The sequence below is a fragment of the Caretta caretta genome, chromosome 14 (genome assembly GCF_965140235.1).
Source record: "Caretta caretta isolate rCarCar2 chromosome 14, rCarCar1.hap1, whole genome shotgun sequence".
In the NCBI taxonomy this organism is placed as follows: domain Eukaryota; kingdom Metazoa; phylum Chordata; order Testudines; family Cheloniidae; genus Caretta; species Caretta caretta.
In genome coordinates, this window is record NC_134219.1 from 40,897,987 (window position 1) to 40,914,565 (window position 16,579).

Genomic DNA, 16,579 nt, shown 5'->3' on the forward strand with positions numbered 1-16,579 from the left:
GCTGACCTGGAGCACTGGCCTTCCCCATTGTTCCTGAGGACTGTCAGTTTCAGGGTCCTGATTTCCCAGGGACCCTTCCCCTTTCTTTTAGTGCTGGGAGCTAGCAACCAAAGCAGCCACCACTGAGCGTTAGTGAGGGGCCAAGAGTCCCCTTACACTGAGCAGCAAGGACACGGCCCCAGATCTGGGCTCTGCTCCTGTTCCCTGTTTGGGAAGGGGCGGGGCTCGGGGGAGGGGAACTCCTGTGATTTAGGAGAATCCAGCCCCTTGGCCCCGCGCCCAGGGACTCCCCCTCCTCCTCCGGGCTGCTGGTGACAGCGTAACAGTGACGGACCCGCCGCCTCCCGCCCTGAGCCCCCCGCAGCTTTCACCGACCCTCAGACTTGGCCATGGCGCTCCCGCGGGGGGGACACACGCCGGGGGCTGGAACCAGCCCCTGGGGCAGCCCCGGGCTCTGGCGACACCAACCCCTGAGCCGGAGCCTGCAGCGGCGGGGAGAGACCCGGGGAAAGGGCCGGGGCCGGGCAGGAAAGTGGCTCTGTATGAAGGGCCCCCCCTCTGCTCCCGGGAGGTCTGCGAGTCCCAGAGCTGTTGCCGGCCCTGGACCCCCCCCCCCCCCAGCTCTGCTCCCCTGAGCAGTGTTTCTATATCCTGGGAAATGTCCCCAAATCTGGGAATGTTTGAGTAAAATGTTTTGAATGAAAATTCCCAATTTCCCAAGTTGAAACATTTTACTCAAACATTCCCAGATTTGGGGACATTTCCCAGGATATAGAAGCTCTGCTGGGAATTTTTCACCAGATTCAGGAAATCTTTAGCCCTAGCTTGGGAAAAGTTGGCACCAGGATACAGAAGCACTTGGGCGCCTGCAGGAGCCGAGCCAGCTACAGCCGGGCGGTTCCTGAGTCCTCCCCTTGATCCGCTGTTGCTTCCCACCCCGCCCCACTCAGTCGCTCCGGATTTCAGCTCCCTCCCCCACTCAGCATCCCCCCCCCCTCATTCTGCCTCCACCCAGGGCGGGGGGGGGGGGCGTGACCTGGCTGGTGCTTTTTGCTGCTGCTGCTTCGTTTCCCCCGCCGGACAGGGCTGTGGGGACGGGGCTGGGCGGGGGAATTACTGAGAGCCCAGCGATCCCTGGGGGGCAGGAACAGCGGGGGGGGGCATTGACACCCCGACACTGGCTCCCCCTCCGAACTGCCCCCGCCAGGCCCAACCCCGCCAGCTCCGAGCCCGGGCGGGGGGGGGGAAGGGGGCTGGGACTTTCAGAGCAATTTGCTCCGCCCCAACCAGCCCGGGCCACTGACCATTACTTTCACTTCCAGCTACTTTGGTACTTTCAGTTTTGAAGCGGGCGGAGGCCAAGGCGGGGGAGCAGGGGGGCTCGGCCCCGTCAATTCAGCTACAAATTCACACAAATAATGAGGGCGGGTCCGGTCTCAAACCCTCCGGCTCCGGCTCCGTGACCCCGTGTGCGGATCCGGGGCTGCAGCCTCGGTGAGTGACCTGGGTGCGGGTCGGACCAGCGCAGCTCGGGCCAGCCCGCATGGGAGGCATGGGGAGGGGCTGACGCCAGACCTGGGTTGGGGGAGTGCAGGGCTCAGGCCAGCTCTGAGCGATAGGGTGGGGGGGCCTCGGGCTAGCCCCAGGGGGTGTCCCGTTTGCCCTTTGAGGAAATATGGTCACCCTAGGCAGAGCGCCCATGGAGATGAACGGGGCAGGCGTCTTCCGACAGCCGGGCCGGACCAGGGGGCCAGGTGCGGGGAGGCCGGGTGCTCCCCCGTCCAGGGAGCCCTGTGACCGGAGGCACCTTTTCTGCTCTGCCCTGCCCTGACACACCCCACCAAAGCCCCGGGGGCCCAGACACAGCCCCTCCCAGCGGGGCAGGGATCACACCAACCCCGCACCCACCCCTGGGGGGCTGCGGCCAGACACAGCTGGGGCGGGTCGGGGGAGTGCAGCACCTTGGCATTTATGGTTGCCACGTGTCCAGTTTTCAACCAAACACCCAGTCGAAAAGGGACCCTCCCTAGCCCGGTTAAAATTAGCGTGTGAGTGAGGGTGGGGGAAAGCGAGCGATGGGGGGAGGATGGAGTGAGTGGGGGGGACCTCGGAGAAGGGGTGGGGCAAGGGTGTTCGGTTTTGTTCTGTCCGAAAGTTGGCAAGAGTCCCAGCCCACAGTTGGAGCCTGCCCAGGGGATGGCCGGGGGAGCAGGAGCTGCGGGGAGGGGCAGGGGTAGGGACCGGACACACAGAGTGACACCGGACAGGCTCCAGCCCAGCGCATAGACCCCTGAGCCTCTCCCGCAAGGGCCCGGCTGTGCCCAGACCCCCAGTCACCAGAGGCTGGTTTCTCCTGCTCTCCCTCCATGGGGAGCAGCTCAGAGCTCCCAGCACATGGGCAAAGTGACCAGCCAGGGATAGAGACACCAGCGAGGAAGAGACATGCACAAGGTCCCCTGGCAGTGCCTTTCAACCCCACCCCAGCCACCTGCCAGGACACGGGATAAGTCACGCCTGGGTGGGGGATGGGGAGAGGCCATAGGTGCTAACTTTTGGTTTTGCCAGCAAGTGCCCTATCCCGGCCCCACCCCCTCCCCCGAGACTCCGCCCCCCTACTCCACCCCCCTACTCCAACTCTTCCCACCCCCACTCTGCCCCTCCTCCTAGGTCCCTTCCCTTCCCCTGAGTTGAGAAGCTGCCCATCCAGGATGTGAGGCATAAACAGACTAAACAGTAGCTTAGGGCCCAGAGCAGCTCAGGGTCCATGATTTGTGGAAATAATGCAGTTAGAATTCTCAGAGGTGGGTCAGGGCCACCCCCCACAATTCCTGCTTAGGGCACCCAATGGGGTAGCTCTGGCTCTGTTTGCAGCTCTTCCTATCAGCATTTATTGTTGTAGGCTATTGTGATATTTTATTAATGTTGCTCACTTCTCACAGCTCAGCTCACAATTCAGGGACATTTTTACCCCAATTATCACAACATTCCCCGGTGATGGGATTTAGCATTTTTCCAAGATCCCAGAGAATTCAGCAGGTTTGTTTCATGCAGCCAGGCACCATCTTGCTTTTTTGTTTCCCTGGCTTGCTGGCACCTGTTTCCTGGAGAAGAGCAGAGCAGCTGGGGCCCAGCAGAGGAGTATCTGAGCCAGGCTGTCTGAACAACATTGCAGGAGCTGAGGCCCAAAGGGTGGGGCTGGGCCACCTGGAGAGCATAGCAACAAACCCTATCCCCCCAATAGTCATTGGTTAATTTTGCATCGATGAGTATTTTCAGCCACGAATCCTGCATGTGTTTGGAGGGTGGGGCTGGGAATGAGGAATATTTCAGGGCACTAGAGTGAATTAACATGGCCACCGAGTCTAGCAGCTGCTGATGCAGACTTTGGCCCCATTCTTTACACAGGGCTGAGGTGATGACAGCGACTCCCGGAGCACAAGAAAACAGCCTGCAGAACTGACTGTGTCCCCAGGCGAAGTTAAGAGCTGAGGCTGCTGGCACCGAAGCTGCCCTCTCCCTAGCACTGTGGGTGTGTCAGAGGAATTTGATCTTTGTGCCATAACCGTCCAGAGGAGGAGCCAGTCACAGTCACGTTCCTGCCTCTCTCCTTCTTTCGGTTTTGAAGCTGGTGGATGTGCCAAGAGAGGACAGCGCTTCCATTACATATAAAATATATTAACTTAATGAAAAGCTCAGGGGCAGGCTGGAGTTAATCCCTGTGGCTCCCTGACCCCTCCGTCAGGATGGATGATACAGTCTGGGAAAGGGACACAGTCACTGGGAGCAGGAGCTCTCCCTAGAGAGAATGGCTCTGGGTGCTAGCGAAGCTGAGAGATTGGAACGGCTCAGAAACGACTCCACAGGACTCCGCAGGTAGGGGATTCACTCACTGTAACCCCAGCTGAATTGCTCCCTTGGTATTTCCTGACTCATGGTGCTGATTAGTCAGAGGAGCTGCTGCTATGAAAGGGCCTCCTTCCTGGGATTTGGGGGATAAAGTGTCACTTTCCCACAGGGAACTCAGCTGTGGCTGTAGAGATGCCCACACAGATTCAGAGACCTGTCCAGTGACTTCTCCACTGCCAGGTTCACGGCTGTTTGCTGTTCTGCTCCATTTACAGACAGCTGTAGGAACCGATCGCCGGTTGTAATTTTCCGGGGGGGCAGTGTTGGGAGTGTGCAGGTGTTTTTATCATCAGCTCACCACCATGAAGCTCCAGAGCAAGAGGGTGAAAGATGGAGGAGAAACACCTGGGGCCAGCTTGGATGAAATTGATGCAGGGAGGGGGAGATTTTCTAAAGCTTCTAAGGGTATGTCTACACTACGGAATAAGGTCGAATTTATAGAAGTCGTTTTTTTAGAAATCGGTTTTATATATTCGAGTGTGTGTGTCCCCACAGAAAATGCTCTAAGTGCATTAAGTGCATTAACTCGGCGGAGCGCTTCCACAGTACCGAGGCTAGAGTCGACTTCCGGAGCGTTGCACTGTGGGTAGCTATCCCACAGTTCCCGCAGTCTCCGCTGCCCATTGGAATTCTGGGTTGAGATCCCAATGCCTGATGGGGCTAAAACATTGTCGCGGGTGGTTCTGGGTACGTATCGTCAGGCCCCCGTTCCCTCCCTCCCTCCGTGAAAGCAAGGGCAGACAATCATTTCGCGCCTTTTTTCCTGAGTTACCTGTGCAGACGCCATACCACGGCAAGCATGGAGCCCGCTCAGGTAACCGTCACCCTATGTCTCCTGGGTGCTGGCAGACGCGGTACAGCTTTGCTGCACAGTAGCAGCAACCCATTGCCTTCTGGCAGCAGACGGTGCAATACGACTGGTAGTCATCCTCGTCGTGTCCAAGGTGCTCCTGGCCACGTCGGCTGGGAGCGCCTGGGCAGACATGGGCGCAGGGACTAAATTTGCAGTGACTTGACCAGGTCATTCTCTTTAGTCCTGCAGTCAGTCCTATTGAACCGTCTTATGGTGAGCGGGCAGGCGATACGGACTGCTAGCAGTCGTACTGTACCATCTTCTGCCAGACAGGCAAGAGATGAGGATTGCTAGTAGTCGTATTGTACCATCTTCTGCCAGGCAGGCAAGAGATGAGGATGGCTAGCAGTCGTACTGTACCATCTTCTGCCGAGCAGCCATGAGATGTGGATGGCATGCAGTCCTTCTGCACCGTCTGCTGCCAGCCAAAGATGTAAAAGATAGATGGAGTGGGTCAAAACAAGAAATAGACCAGATTTGTTTTGTACTCATTTGCCTCCTCCCCTGTCTAGGGGACTCATTCCTCTAGGTCACACTGCAGTCACTCACAGAGAAGGTGCAGCGAGGTAAATCTAGCCATGTATCAATCAGAGGCCAGGCTAACCTCCTTGTTCCAATAAGAACGATAACTTAGGTGCACCATTTCTTATTGGAACCCTCCGTGAAGTCCTGCCTGAAATACTCCTTGATGTACAGCCACCCCCTTTGTTGATTTTAGCTCCCTGAAGCCAACCCTGTAAGCCGTGTCGTCAGTCGCCCCTCCCTCCGTCAGAGCAACGGCAGACAATCATTCCGCGCCTTTTTTCTGTGCGGACGCCATACCAAGGCAAGCATGGAGGCCGCTCAGCTCACTTTGGCAATTAGGAGCACATTAAACACCACACGCATTATCCAGCAGTATATGCAGCACCAGAACCTGGCAAAGCGATACCGGGCGAGGAGGCGACGTCAGCGCGGTCACGTGAGTGATCAGGACATGGACACAGATTTCTCTGAAAGCATGGGCCCTGCCAATGCATGCATCATGGTGCTAATGGGGCAGGTTCATGCTGTGGAATGCCGATTCTGGGCTCGGGAAACAAGCACAGACTGGTGGGACCGCATAGTGTTGCAGGTCTGGGACGATTCCCAGTGGCTGCGAAACTTTTGCATGCGTAAGGGCACTTTCATAGAACTTTGTGACTTGCTTTCCCCTGCCCTGAGGCACATGAATACCAAGATGAGAGCAGCCCTCACAGTTGAGAAGTGAGTGGCGATAGCCCTGTGGAAGCTTGCAACGCCAGACAGCTACCGGTCAGTTGGGAATCAATTTGGAGTGGGCAAATCTACTGTGGGGGCTGCTGTGATGCAAGTAGCCCACGCAATCAAAGATCTGCTGATATCAAGGGTAGTGACCCTGGGAAATGTGCAGGTCACAGTGGATGGGTTTGCTGCAATGGGATTCCCTAACTGTGGTGGGGCTATAGACGGAACCCATATCTCTATCTTGGCACCGGAGCACCAAGCCGCCGAGTACATAAACCGCAAGGGGTACTTTTCGATAGTGCTGCAAGCTCTGGTGGATCACAAGGGACGTTTCACCAACTTCAACGTGGGATGGCCGGGAAAGGTGCATGATGCTCGCATCTTCAGGAACTCTGGTCTGTTTCAAAAGCTGCAGGAAGGGACTTTATTCCCAGACCAGAAAATAACTGTTGGGGATGTTGAAATGCCTATATGTATCCTTGGGGACCCAGCCTACCCCTTAATGCCATGGCTCATGAAGCCGTACACAGGCAGCCTGGACAGTAGTCAGGAGCTGTTCAACTACAGGCTGAGCAAGTGCAGAATGGTGGTAGAATGTGCATTTGGACGTTTAAAGGCGCGCTGGCGCAGTTTACTGACTCGCTTAGACCTCAGCGAAACCAATATTCCCACTGCTATTACTGCTTGCTGTGTGCTCCACAATATCTGTGAGAGTAAGGGGGAGACGGTTTATGGCGGGGTGGGAGGTTGAGGCAAATCGCCTGGCTGCTGGTTACGCGCAACCAGACACCAGGGCGGTTAGAAGAGCACAGGAGGGCGCGGTATGCATCAGAGAAGCTTTGAAAACCAGTTTCATGACTGGACAGGCTACGGTGTGAAAGTTCTGTTTGTTTCTCCTTGATGAAACCCCCCGCCCCTTGGTTCACTCTACGTCCCTGTAAGCTAACCACCCGCCCCTCCTCCCTTCAATCACCACTTGCAGAGGCAATAAAGTCATTGTTGCTTCACATTCATGCATTCTTTATTCAGTCATCACACAAATAGGGGGATGACTACCAAGGTAGCCCAGGAGGGGTGGTGGAGGAGGGAAGGAAAATGCCACACAGCACTTTAAGCACAGCACTTTAAAAGTTTACAACTTTAAAATTTATTGAATGACAGCCTTCTTTTTTTTGGGCAATCCTCTGTGGTGGAGTGGCTGGTTGGCCGGAGTGGTGGAGTGGCTGGTTGGCCGGAGGCCCCCCCACCGCGTTCTTGGGCGTCTGGGTGTGGAGGCTATGGAACTTGGGGAGGAGGGCGGTTGGTTACAGAGGGGCAGCAGTGGCAGTCTGTGCTCCAGCTGCCTTTGCTGCAGCTCAACCATACACTGGAGCATACTGGTTTGGTCCTGCAGCAGCCTCAGCATTGAATCCTGCCTCCTCTCATCACGCTGCCGCCACATTTGAGCTTCAGCCCTCTCTTCAGCCCGCCACTTACTCTCTTCAGCCCGCCACTTACTCTCTTCAGCCCGCCACCTCTCCTCCCGGTCATTTTGTGCTTTCCTGCACTCTGACATTATTTGCCTCCACCCATTCGTCTGTGCTCTGTCAGTGTGGGAGGACAGCATGAGCTCGGAGAACATTTCAGCGCGAGTGCGTTTTTTTTTCTTTCTAAGCTTCACTAGCCTCTGGGAAGGAGAAGATCCTGTGATCATTGAAACACATGCAGCTGGTGGAGAAAAAAAAAAGGGACAGCGGTATTTAAAGAGACACATTTTATAAAACAGTGGCTACACTCTTTCAGGGTAAACCTTGCTGTTAACATTACATACATAGCACATGTGCTTTCGTTACAAGGTCGCATTTTGCCTCCTCCCACCGCGTGACTACCCCCTCAACCTTCCCCCCTCCCTGTGGCTAACAGCGGGGAACATTTCTGTTTAGCCACAGGCAAACAGCCCAGCAGGAATGGGCTCCTCTGAGTGTCCCCTGAAGAAAAGCACTCTATTTCAACCAGGTGACCATGAATTATATCTCACTCTCCTGAGGATAACACAGAGAGATAAAGAACGGATGTTGTTTGAATGCCAGCAAACATACACTGCAATGCTTTGTTCTACAATGATTCCCGAGTACGTGTTACTGGCCTGGAGTGGTAAAGTGTCCTACCATGAAGGACGCAATAAGGCTGCCCTCCCCAGAAACCTTTTGCAAAGGCTTTAGGACTACATCTAGGAGAACCGCAAATGCCAGGGCAAAGTAATCCTTTCACATGCTTGCTTTTAAACCATGTATAGTATTTTAAAAGGTACACGCACCAGAGGTCCCTTCTCCGCCTGCTGGGTCCAGGAGGCAGCCTTGGGTGGGTTCGGGGGGTACTGGCTCCAGGTCTAGGGTGAGAAACAGTTCCTGGCTGTCGGGAAAACCGGTTTCTCCGCTTGCTTGCTGTGAGCTATCTACAACCTCCTCCTCATCATCATCTTCTTCATCCCCAAAACCTGCTTCCGTATTGCCTCCATCTCCATTGAAGGAGTCAAACAACACGGCTGGGGTAGTGGTGGCTGAACCCCCTAAAATGGCATGCAGCTCATCATAGAAGCGGCATGTTTGGGGCTCTGACCCAGAGCGGCTGTTCGCCTCTCTGGTTTTCTGGTAGGCTTGCCTCAGCTCCTTCAGTTTCACGCGGCACTGCTTCGGGTCCCTGTTATGGCCTCTGTCCTTCATGCCCTGGGAGATTTTCAGAAAGGTTTTGGCATTTCGAAAACTGGAACGGAGTTCTGATAGCACGGATTCCTCTCCCCAAACAGCGATCAGATCCCATACCTCCCGTTCGGTCCATGCTGGAGCTCTTTTGCGATTCTGGGACTCCATCATGGTCACCTGTGCTGATGAGCTCTGCATGGTCACCTGCAGCTTGCCACGCTGGCCAAACAGGAAATGAGATTCAAAAGTTTGCGGTTCTTTTCCTGTCTACCTGGCCAGTGCATCTGAGTTGAGAGTGCTGTCCAGAGCGGTCAGAATGGAGCACTCTGGGATAGCTCCCGGAGGCCAATACCATCGAATTGTGTCCACAGTACCCCAAATTCGAGCCGGCAACGTCGATTTAAGCGCTAATCCACTTGTCAGGGGTGGAGTAAGGAAATCGATTTTAAGAGCCCTTTAAGTCGAAATAAAGGGCTTCATTGTGTGGACGGGTGCAGGTTTACATCGATTTAACGCTGCTAAATTCGACCTAAAGTCCTAGTGTAGACCAGGGCTAAGGAATTCAGTAGCACAAGCCCCATTGATCCTAACTCCCCTGTGTTTGTGAAAATCTCCCTCTCCGATGTAATTTGCACCTGTCTGTGCCCTTGAGGCCCTTTGCATTCCGGGGGGGGGGGGAGGCTCACCCCAAAGGTGGGCAGGTGAGGTTGCTGCTTCCCTTAGGGGGGTTCCTGGCAGGAAGGGGGGAGCTTTACGTCTCACTGGCTTGCTATCAGCAGCCGCCACTGAATGCAGGTGCTCAGTGAGTGACTCACCTGCCAGCTCTGCTCTCACCTACTTCCTCCCCAGTGTGGCTGCTCTTTGGGCCGTGCCGGCCCCTGCTGCTGTCCTGGCCTAAGGCAGGTTACAGCCACTTCGTCCTGTCGCAGTCCAGACCCAGCCAGAGCTTCCATCGGTGCTATGTAGTGTGAGCCCTTGTCGGAAGCCCCCCACTGCCCTTCACAGCAACGCTGCCTCTTGCAGGCGCCAGCGGACACAGAGGCCTAGGGCCACGTTTCCAAAAGAGCTCAGCTCTGAACTGCTCCCAGGCAGGTGCCTGTGTGACGTGGGCAGGTTCCCCAAGGGCTCTGAGCAGCCACACTCGGAAGGGCAGGGCGGGCGGTGGAGCAGCCTCTCACAGGTCTTCATTGCACCTCAAACAATTGCAGACACTGCAGAAAAGGGTCACAAACATGATTTGGGGGCTGGAGCAAACACCTCACAGTAGGAGACGGAAGGAGATCAATCTGTTCAGTGTAGGAAAGAGAAGAGTGAGAGGTGACTTTCTGTCATGGATTCACAAGGCCTGGTCTGTGCCCTGGCCTTCAGCCAGACCCCTGGGAGTGACCCCTTGATTGTGCTGGACCCCACGATGCACACAATTCCATAGAGACAGGTCCACGGCTTCAGTGACTCAGGAACTGGGCCTTTGAGCACCAGCGATCCCAAGTTTTCTCCATGGCTCCCTGCAGCAAGTCCAACCAAGCCAGACTCCTGCAGGAGACTTGTTCTACCCTTTCAGGGCTCAGTGTTCTCAGTGAATATCTGAAGTGACACAAGGCAGCATTTTCCAAACCAAGTAACAATGTGTTAGTCACCTGGCCTATGGAATCCGAAAGTCCTTAGGTCAGCCCAGAGAAGCAAAGTTTAAGAGAGAGGTCCAGAGCTGGGGCTCCGCCGAGCCGTGTTGCTGCAGGGTCCAGCTTGGCTCACTCGCTCCCTGTCCCTTTTTTTGTGTTTAAATCCCAAGTGAGTTCCTGTGTCTCTCTCAGCCCAGTTCTTTAACAGACACCTGACACCTTCTCCCTTTGTGCTCCAGGTCTGGGCTATTGCTCCTCTTCCCTGCAGAGAGGTGGGGGAAGAAACTTGCTCTAGGAGTTGATGCTCAGTTGCTGAGGCTTCCCGTTGTCTTTTCAAGATCCTCCATTGATCTGTGTTGATCCCAGCGCAGACAGTCTGAGTGGCTCTACATCTCAGATACCTAGCCTGTTCGGCCATGTCCCAGCGAGAGAAGCAATTCTTTCCCCCAAAACTGTACCGATCCCCTTGGCATCGCTGCTGAGTCGTACCGATAGTTCACAAAAATATTTCAGTACAGTTCCCCATCTGCCACATGGTACTAAAGCTCTCTTTAATACAGGGGAGAAAGGCATAACAAGAACCAGTGGCTGGAATTTAAAAATGAACAAATTCAAATGAGAATTAAGGCACAGAATTGTAACAGTGAGGGTTATTAATCACTGGAATAAACTACCAAGGGAAGGGATGAATTGTCCATCTCTTGCTGTCTTCAGATAAAGACTTGGTGACTTTCTGGAAGATGCTTCAGTCAAACACCAGTTTGGGCTCAGTACAGGGGTAAACGGGTGAGAGTCTTTGGCCTGTGTCACAGATCAGACTAGATGATCGAATGGTCCCCTCTGACCTTAGTGTTCGAATATTCGGCATTGTGCTCATGTAAACATAACTGACCAGTGGACCAGGGCTGTGAAAGTCAGACAACCATGGCACTGTCAATGCATCACACTCACCGTCTGGTTTGTTATTTCTCCTGTTCCCCAGACCAAGCTACAATGACGGGGAAGGTTCCCTCGTTCTCCCCCGGCTCCACAGTGAGCTCCGCTCTGCCTGGCTACGTCGCTCTCTGCCTCACTCTACAGGTCCACAGGCTGGCGTCAGGTAGGAGCTCCGGCCTCCTCGCTGGGTTTGCAACTGTTGCTGGTCATCACTGTACCTCTCACATCACGGCCTTGTCTTATAAACCACGTCTGCTCAACCTCCCCACAGCCAGCAACGTGGAGAAACCACAGGGCACTGCTGGGTCCCCAGTAACCATGGTTACTATCTATACAGCATCTTGTCAGGCCTGTACACTGCGTTCATCCTACTGCTCTGGCTGATTTCTGGCAGCTTCTAAAACACAGAGCACAGTGAGCACCACTACAGGGCTCGCAAACTATTTAAAAGGGCACTATCCAATTCCTATACGCTGCACTGACAGACCGTATACTCACAAATCAGACTCTTCAGCCATGAAGGAGTCCTGAATCCTAGACTCCAGTTTAGACGTAACAACCCACAAGTCATTCATGCTGCACCAGACGCATCTGACTAGGGCTCAGAGCGAGACCTCATCTCACAGTGAGGATGTGAGGATATTTGCTGGCTCCTTTGTTCTGTGCCCTCAGTGAAGCCCTGATAGTGACCCACTCCACCCCCGGGACGGCTCCATAGCTACTTGGGCATTTAGGTTCCCTCCTGCTGTGATTTCCATCCTGTTAATTTAACCAGCTCTCTCTGTCTCTCCTGATGCTGAGTCTCTGCACCGAGACCCCCACATCCGGTGCAGTTCCACAGTGACCAGTTCTGTGTTTCTTGCACTTTTGTATCTGCCTCCTTCTCCCTCTCCATTATCTGACCTCTGACTTTACCTTTCAAGCCATCGCCTGCATAGTGATGATCTGTTTTCATCTCTTTACACCTTGTAAGCCTTTACACCATCCCTCCTGCGGATGAGGAGGCCCCTGTGCTGGAGCAGCACGAAAAGGCCTTGGTGTATCCGAGAACCAGGCCCCCAGCATCATTATCCCCAGGGTGTCCATGAGAAGTTAGAGCCCTATTCAAAGATAATAGGGACAGTGTCTTATGTGAACTCTGTGTGACAGATATTGCAGCCACATGCAGCATTTTTCAGAGTAACAGCCGTGTTAGTCTGTATTCGCAAAAAGAAAAGGAGTACTTGTGGCATCTTAGAGTCTAACTAATTTATCTGAGCATGAGCTTTCGTGAGCTACAGCTCACTTCATCGAATGCATACCGTGGAAACTGCAGCAGACATTATATACACACAGAGATCATGAAACAATACCTCCTCCCACCCCACTGTCCTGCTGGTAATAGCTTATCTAAAGTGATCATCATGTTGGGCCATTTCCAGCACAAATCCAGGTTTTCTCACCCTCCACCCCCCCACACACAAACTCACTCTCCTGCTGGTAATAGCCCATCCAAAGTGACAACTCTCTTCACAATGTGTATGATAATCAAGGTGGGCCATTTCCTGCACAAATCCAGGTTTTCTCACCCCCCTCCAAAAACCACACACACAAACTCACTCTCCTGCTGGTAATAGCTCATCCAAAGTGACCACTCTACCTACAATGTGCATGGTAATCAAGGTGGGCCATGTCCAGCACAAATCCAGGCTTTCTCACCCCCCCCCCCCTTTTCCCGGGTACACACACACACACACAAACTCACTCTCCTGCTGGCAATAGCTCATCCAAACTGACCACTCTCCAAGTTTAAATCCAAGTTTAAGCAGAACGTCTGGGGGGGGGGGGGGGGCGGTAGGAAAGAACAAGGGGAAATAGGCTACCTTGCATAATGACTTAGCCACTCCCAGTCTCTATTTAAGCCTAAATTAATAGTATCCAATTTGCAAATGAATTCCAATTCACTATCCCCGATAATGTCACGGCTAACCTGGTGGCTGAACTTTGTGACTTTGTCCTTACCCATAACTATTTTACATTTGGGGACAATGTATACCTTCAGATCAGCGGCACTGCTATGGGTACCCGCATGGCCCCACAGTATGCCAACATTTTTATGGCTGATTTAGAACAACGCTTCCTCAGCTCTCGTCCCCTAAAGCCCCTACTCTACTTGCGCTATATTGATGACATCTTCATCATCTGGACCCATGGAAAAGAAGCCCTTGAGGAATTCCACCATGATTTCAACAACTTCCATCCCACCATCAACCTCAGCCTGGTCCAGTCCACACAAGATATCCACTTCCTGGACACTACAGTGCTAATAAACAATGGTCACATAAACACCACCCTATACCGGAAACCTACTGACCGCTATTCCTACCTACATGCCTCCAGCTTTCACCCTGACCACACCACACGATCCATCGTCTACAGCCAAGCTCTGCGATACAACCGCATTTGCTCCAACCCCTCAGACAGAGACAAACACCTACAAGATCTCTGTCAAGCTTTCTTACAACTACAATACCCACCTGCGGAAGTGAAGAAACAGATTGATAGAGCCAGAAGAGTTCCCAGAAGTCACCTACTACAGGACAGGCCTAACAAAGAAAATAACAGAACGCCACTAGCCGTCACCTTCAGCCCCCAACTAAAACCCCTCCAACGCATTATTAAGGATCTACAACCTATCTTGAAGGATGACCCAACACTCTCACAAATCTTGGGAGACAGGCTAGTCCTTGCCTACAGACAGCCCCGCAACCTGAAGCAAATACTCACCAACAACCACATACCACACAACAGAACCACTAACCCAGGATCCTATCCTTGCAACAAAGCCCGTTGCCAACTGTGCCCACATATCTATTCAGGGGACACCATCATAGGGCCTAATCACATCAGCCACACTATCAGAGGCTCGTTCACCTGCACATCCACCAATGTGATATATGCCATCATGTGCCAGCAATGCCCCTCTGCCATTTACATTGGTCAAACTGGACAGTCTCTACGTAAAAGAATAAATGGACACAAATCAGATGTCAAGAATTATAACATTCATAAACCCGTCGGAGAACACTTCAATCTCTCTGGTCACGCAATCACAGACATGAAGGTCGCTATCTTAAAACAAAAAAACTTCAAATCCAGACTCCAGCGAGAAACTGCTGAATTGGAATTCATTTGCAAATTGGGTGCTATTAATTTAGGCTTAAATAGAGACTGGGAGTGGCTAAGTCATTATGCAAGGTAGCCTATTTCCCCTTGTTCTTTCCTACCTCCCCAGGTTAAACTTGGATTTAAACTTGGAGAGTGGTCAGTTTGGATGAGCTATTGCCAGCAGGAGAGTGAGTTTGTGTGTGTGTGTGTGTCCCCGGGAAAAGTGCGGGGGGGGTGGGGTGAGAAAGCCTGGATTTGTGCTGGAAATGGCCTACCTTGATTACCATGCACATTGTAAGCCTGGATTTGTGCTGGAAATGGCCTACCTTGATTACCATGCACATTGTAGGTAGAGTGGTCACTTTGGATGAGCTATTACCAGCAGGAGAGGGAGTCTGTGTGTGTAGTTTTTGGAGGGGGGTGAGAAAACCTGGATTTGTGCTGGAAATGGCCCACCTTGATTATCATACACATTGTGAAGAGAGTTGTCACTTTGGATGGGCTACTACCAGCAGGAGAGTGAGTTTGTGTGTGGGGGGGGTGGAGGGTGAGAAAACCTGGATTTGTGCTGGAAATGGCCCAACTTGATGATCACTTTAGATAAGCTATTACCAGCAGGAGAGTGGGGTGGGAGGAGGTATTGTTTCATGATCTCTGTGTGTATATAATGTCTGCTGCAGTTTCCACGGTATGCATCCGATGAAGTGAGCTGTAGCTCACGAAAGCTCATGCTCAAATAAATTGGTTAGTCTCTAAGGTGCCACAAGTTCTCCTTTTCTTTATGCAGCATTTTGGGGACTATCAAATTCACTTTATGAATGTTCTGCTTATTTTTGTACCCCCTTTATCAATGGTATCTATACGTGTTATATGTATCTTTGTGGGATTGGGATTGTAATCTATGCCATGGGGGAGGGTTACCCCATCTCCTTCAGGATTTGCAAATCATGGGGGGTAATTACTTGTGGGACAGGTAACAGCTCCAGAGAAGTACCACCCCTAGGGAGAATTGCAAAAACTGGGTTAGACCAGGTCCCAGAAGCCCAAGAGAACAAAGATTTTTGGTATAAAAACTGGATTTGAATTGACCAGAGGCCCGAGATCTTGGGCTGCAAAGTGACAGGACCTGTTAACCAAGAGGACAAACCCTTAGAGAAAGGTTTGAAAGATTTTGGAACCTACCAGAGAGTCCCATGTGCTAGATGAGAATTTTTTGGGATAAGTGTAACATGTGTTCAGACCTTTTATTGGTTTATGCTTCGTCAAGCTTTTGTCTTTAAATGGTCTTTCATTTCTAACGCAGGGTGATTTCTTACTGTGTGTCTTACTGCTGAATTAATGCCACCCCCAGCCCTTCACCAATTTAATTTCCTTTTTTCATCGTACATTTCACAGCACAATTCACAGTGACTGGACCTGACCATCCAATCACCGCCTCCCTAGGTGGGGAGGCCGTCCTGCCCTGCCACCTCTCCCCTAGGATAAGCGCTGAGAACATGGAGCTGAGATGGTTCCGATCCCAGTTCTCTCCAGCGGTGCACCTGTACCGTGATGGGCAGGATCAGTATGGAGAGCAGATGCAGGAATATCGAGGAAGAACTGAGCTCTTGAAAGATGACATCACCAGTGGGAGTGTTTCCCTGAGAATACGCGATATCCGACCCTCCGATGATGGCCAGTACAAGTGTTTTTTTCAGTCCGGTGTCTCTTATGAAGATGCTATATTGGAACTGCAGGTGGCAGGTCAGTAACTTGTTCTGATGTTTTAATGTCTTCAGCAGGGTAATAAGTGAAGTCAGAAGGCTCACTGTGAGATGACACAATTTTTTTCATTGTTGTGGGTCGGCAGCTCTGCTCTGGATCAGGTCAATTCTAGTTTGCTGTTTAATATCCGTTTTTCTAAGTTCTCTAAACCCTGGACGCATTCTCAGATTGTCTTGAAAATTGCTGCGACTCACTGGAGTCTGGGGTGGGGTTAGTGGCCCAAATTTGAGGGCATTAGAGCGAGGGGTTAACGAGACGCACTGACACCCCTGAACAGTCAGGTGACATTAACGTGTTGTGGTTATTACAGTTATTTTGTGCACGCCTGGGGCTGAACAATGACTCTGATCCTCCCCAAACTGATGCCACCAGCTGGGATTGATCTCGGCTCATGTCTGACCCCTTCAGGGTAACGGTGGTTGATACAC

The 16,579-nt window shown here is 52.5% G+C and overlaps 1 protein-coding gene across 5 annotated transcripts in view; it reads left to right on the plus strand.

Annotated features, from left to right (window-relative positions):
• The first annotated feature begins 1,060 nt into the window (after nt 1-1,060).
• Nucleotides 1,061-16,579, plus strand: part of LOC125621599 (butyrophilin subfamily 1 member A1) — a 655,591-nt gene continuing 640,072 nt past the window's right edge. For 2 of the 5 annotated variants that reach the window (XM_075119818.1, XM_075119820.1), the window contains exons 1-4: nt 1,061-1,494; nt 3,406-3,873; nt 11,287-11,403; nt 15,783-16,130. In XM_075119818.1, coding sequence (XP_074975919.1) covers nt 11,298-11,403; nt 15,783-16,130 — 454 coding nt within the window. In that variant the 5' untranslated portion in view covers nt 1,061-1,494; nt 3,406-3,873; nt 11,287-11,297. The remainder of the gene's footprint in view (nt 1,495-3,405; nt 3,874-11,286; nt 11,404-15,782; nt 16,131-16,579) is intronic. The other 3 variants (XM_075119816.1, XM_075119822.1, XM_075119817.1) reach the window with 3 other exon arrangements.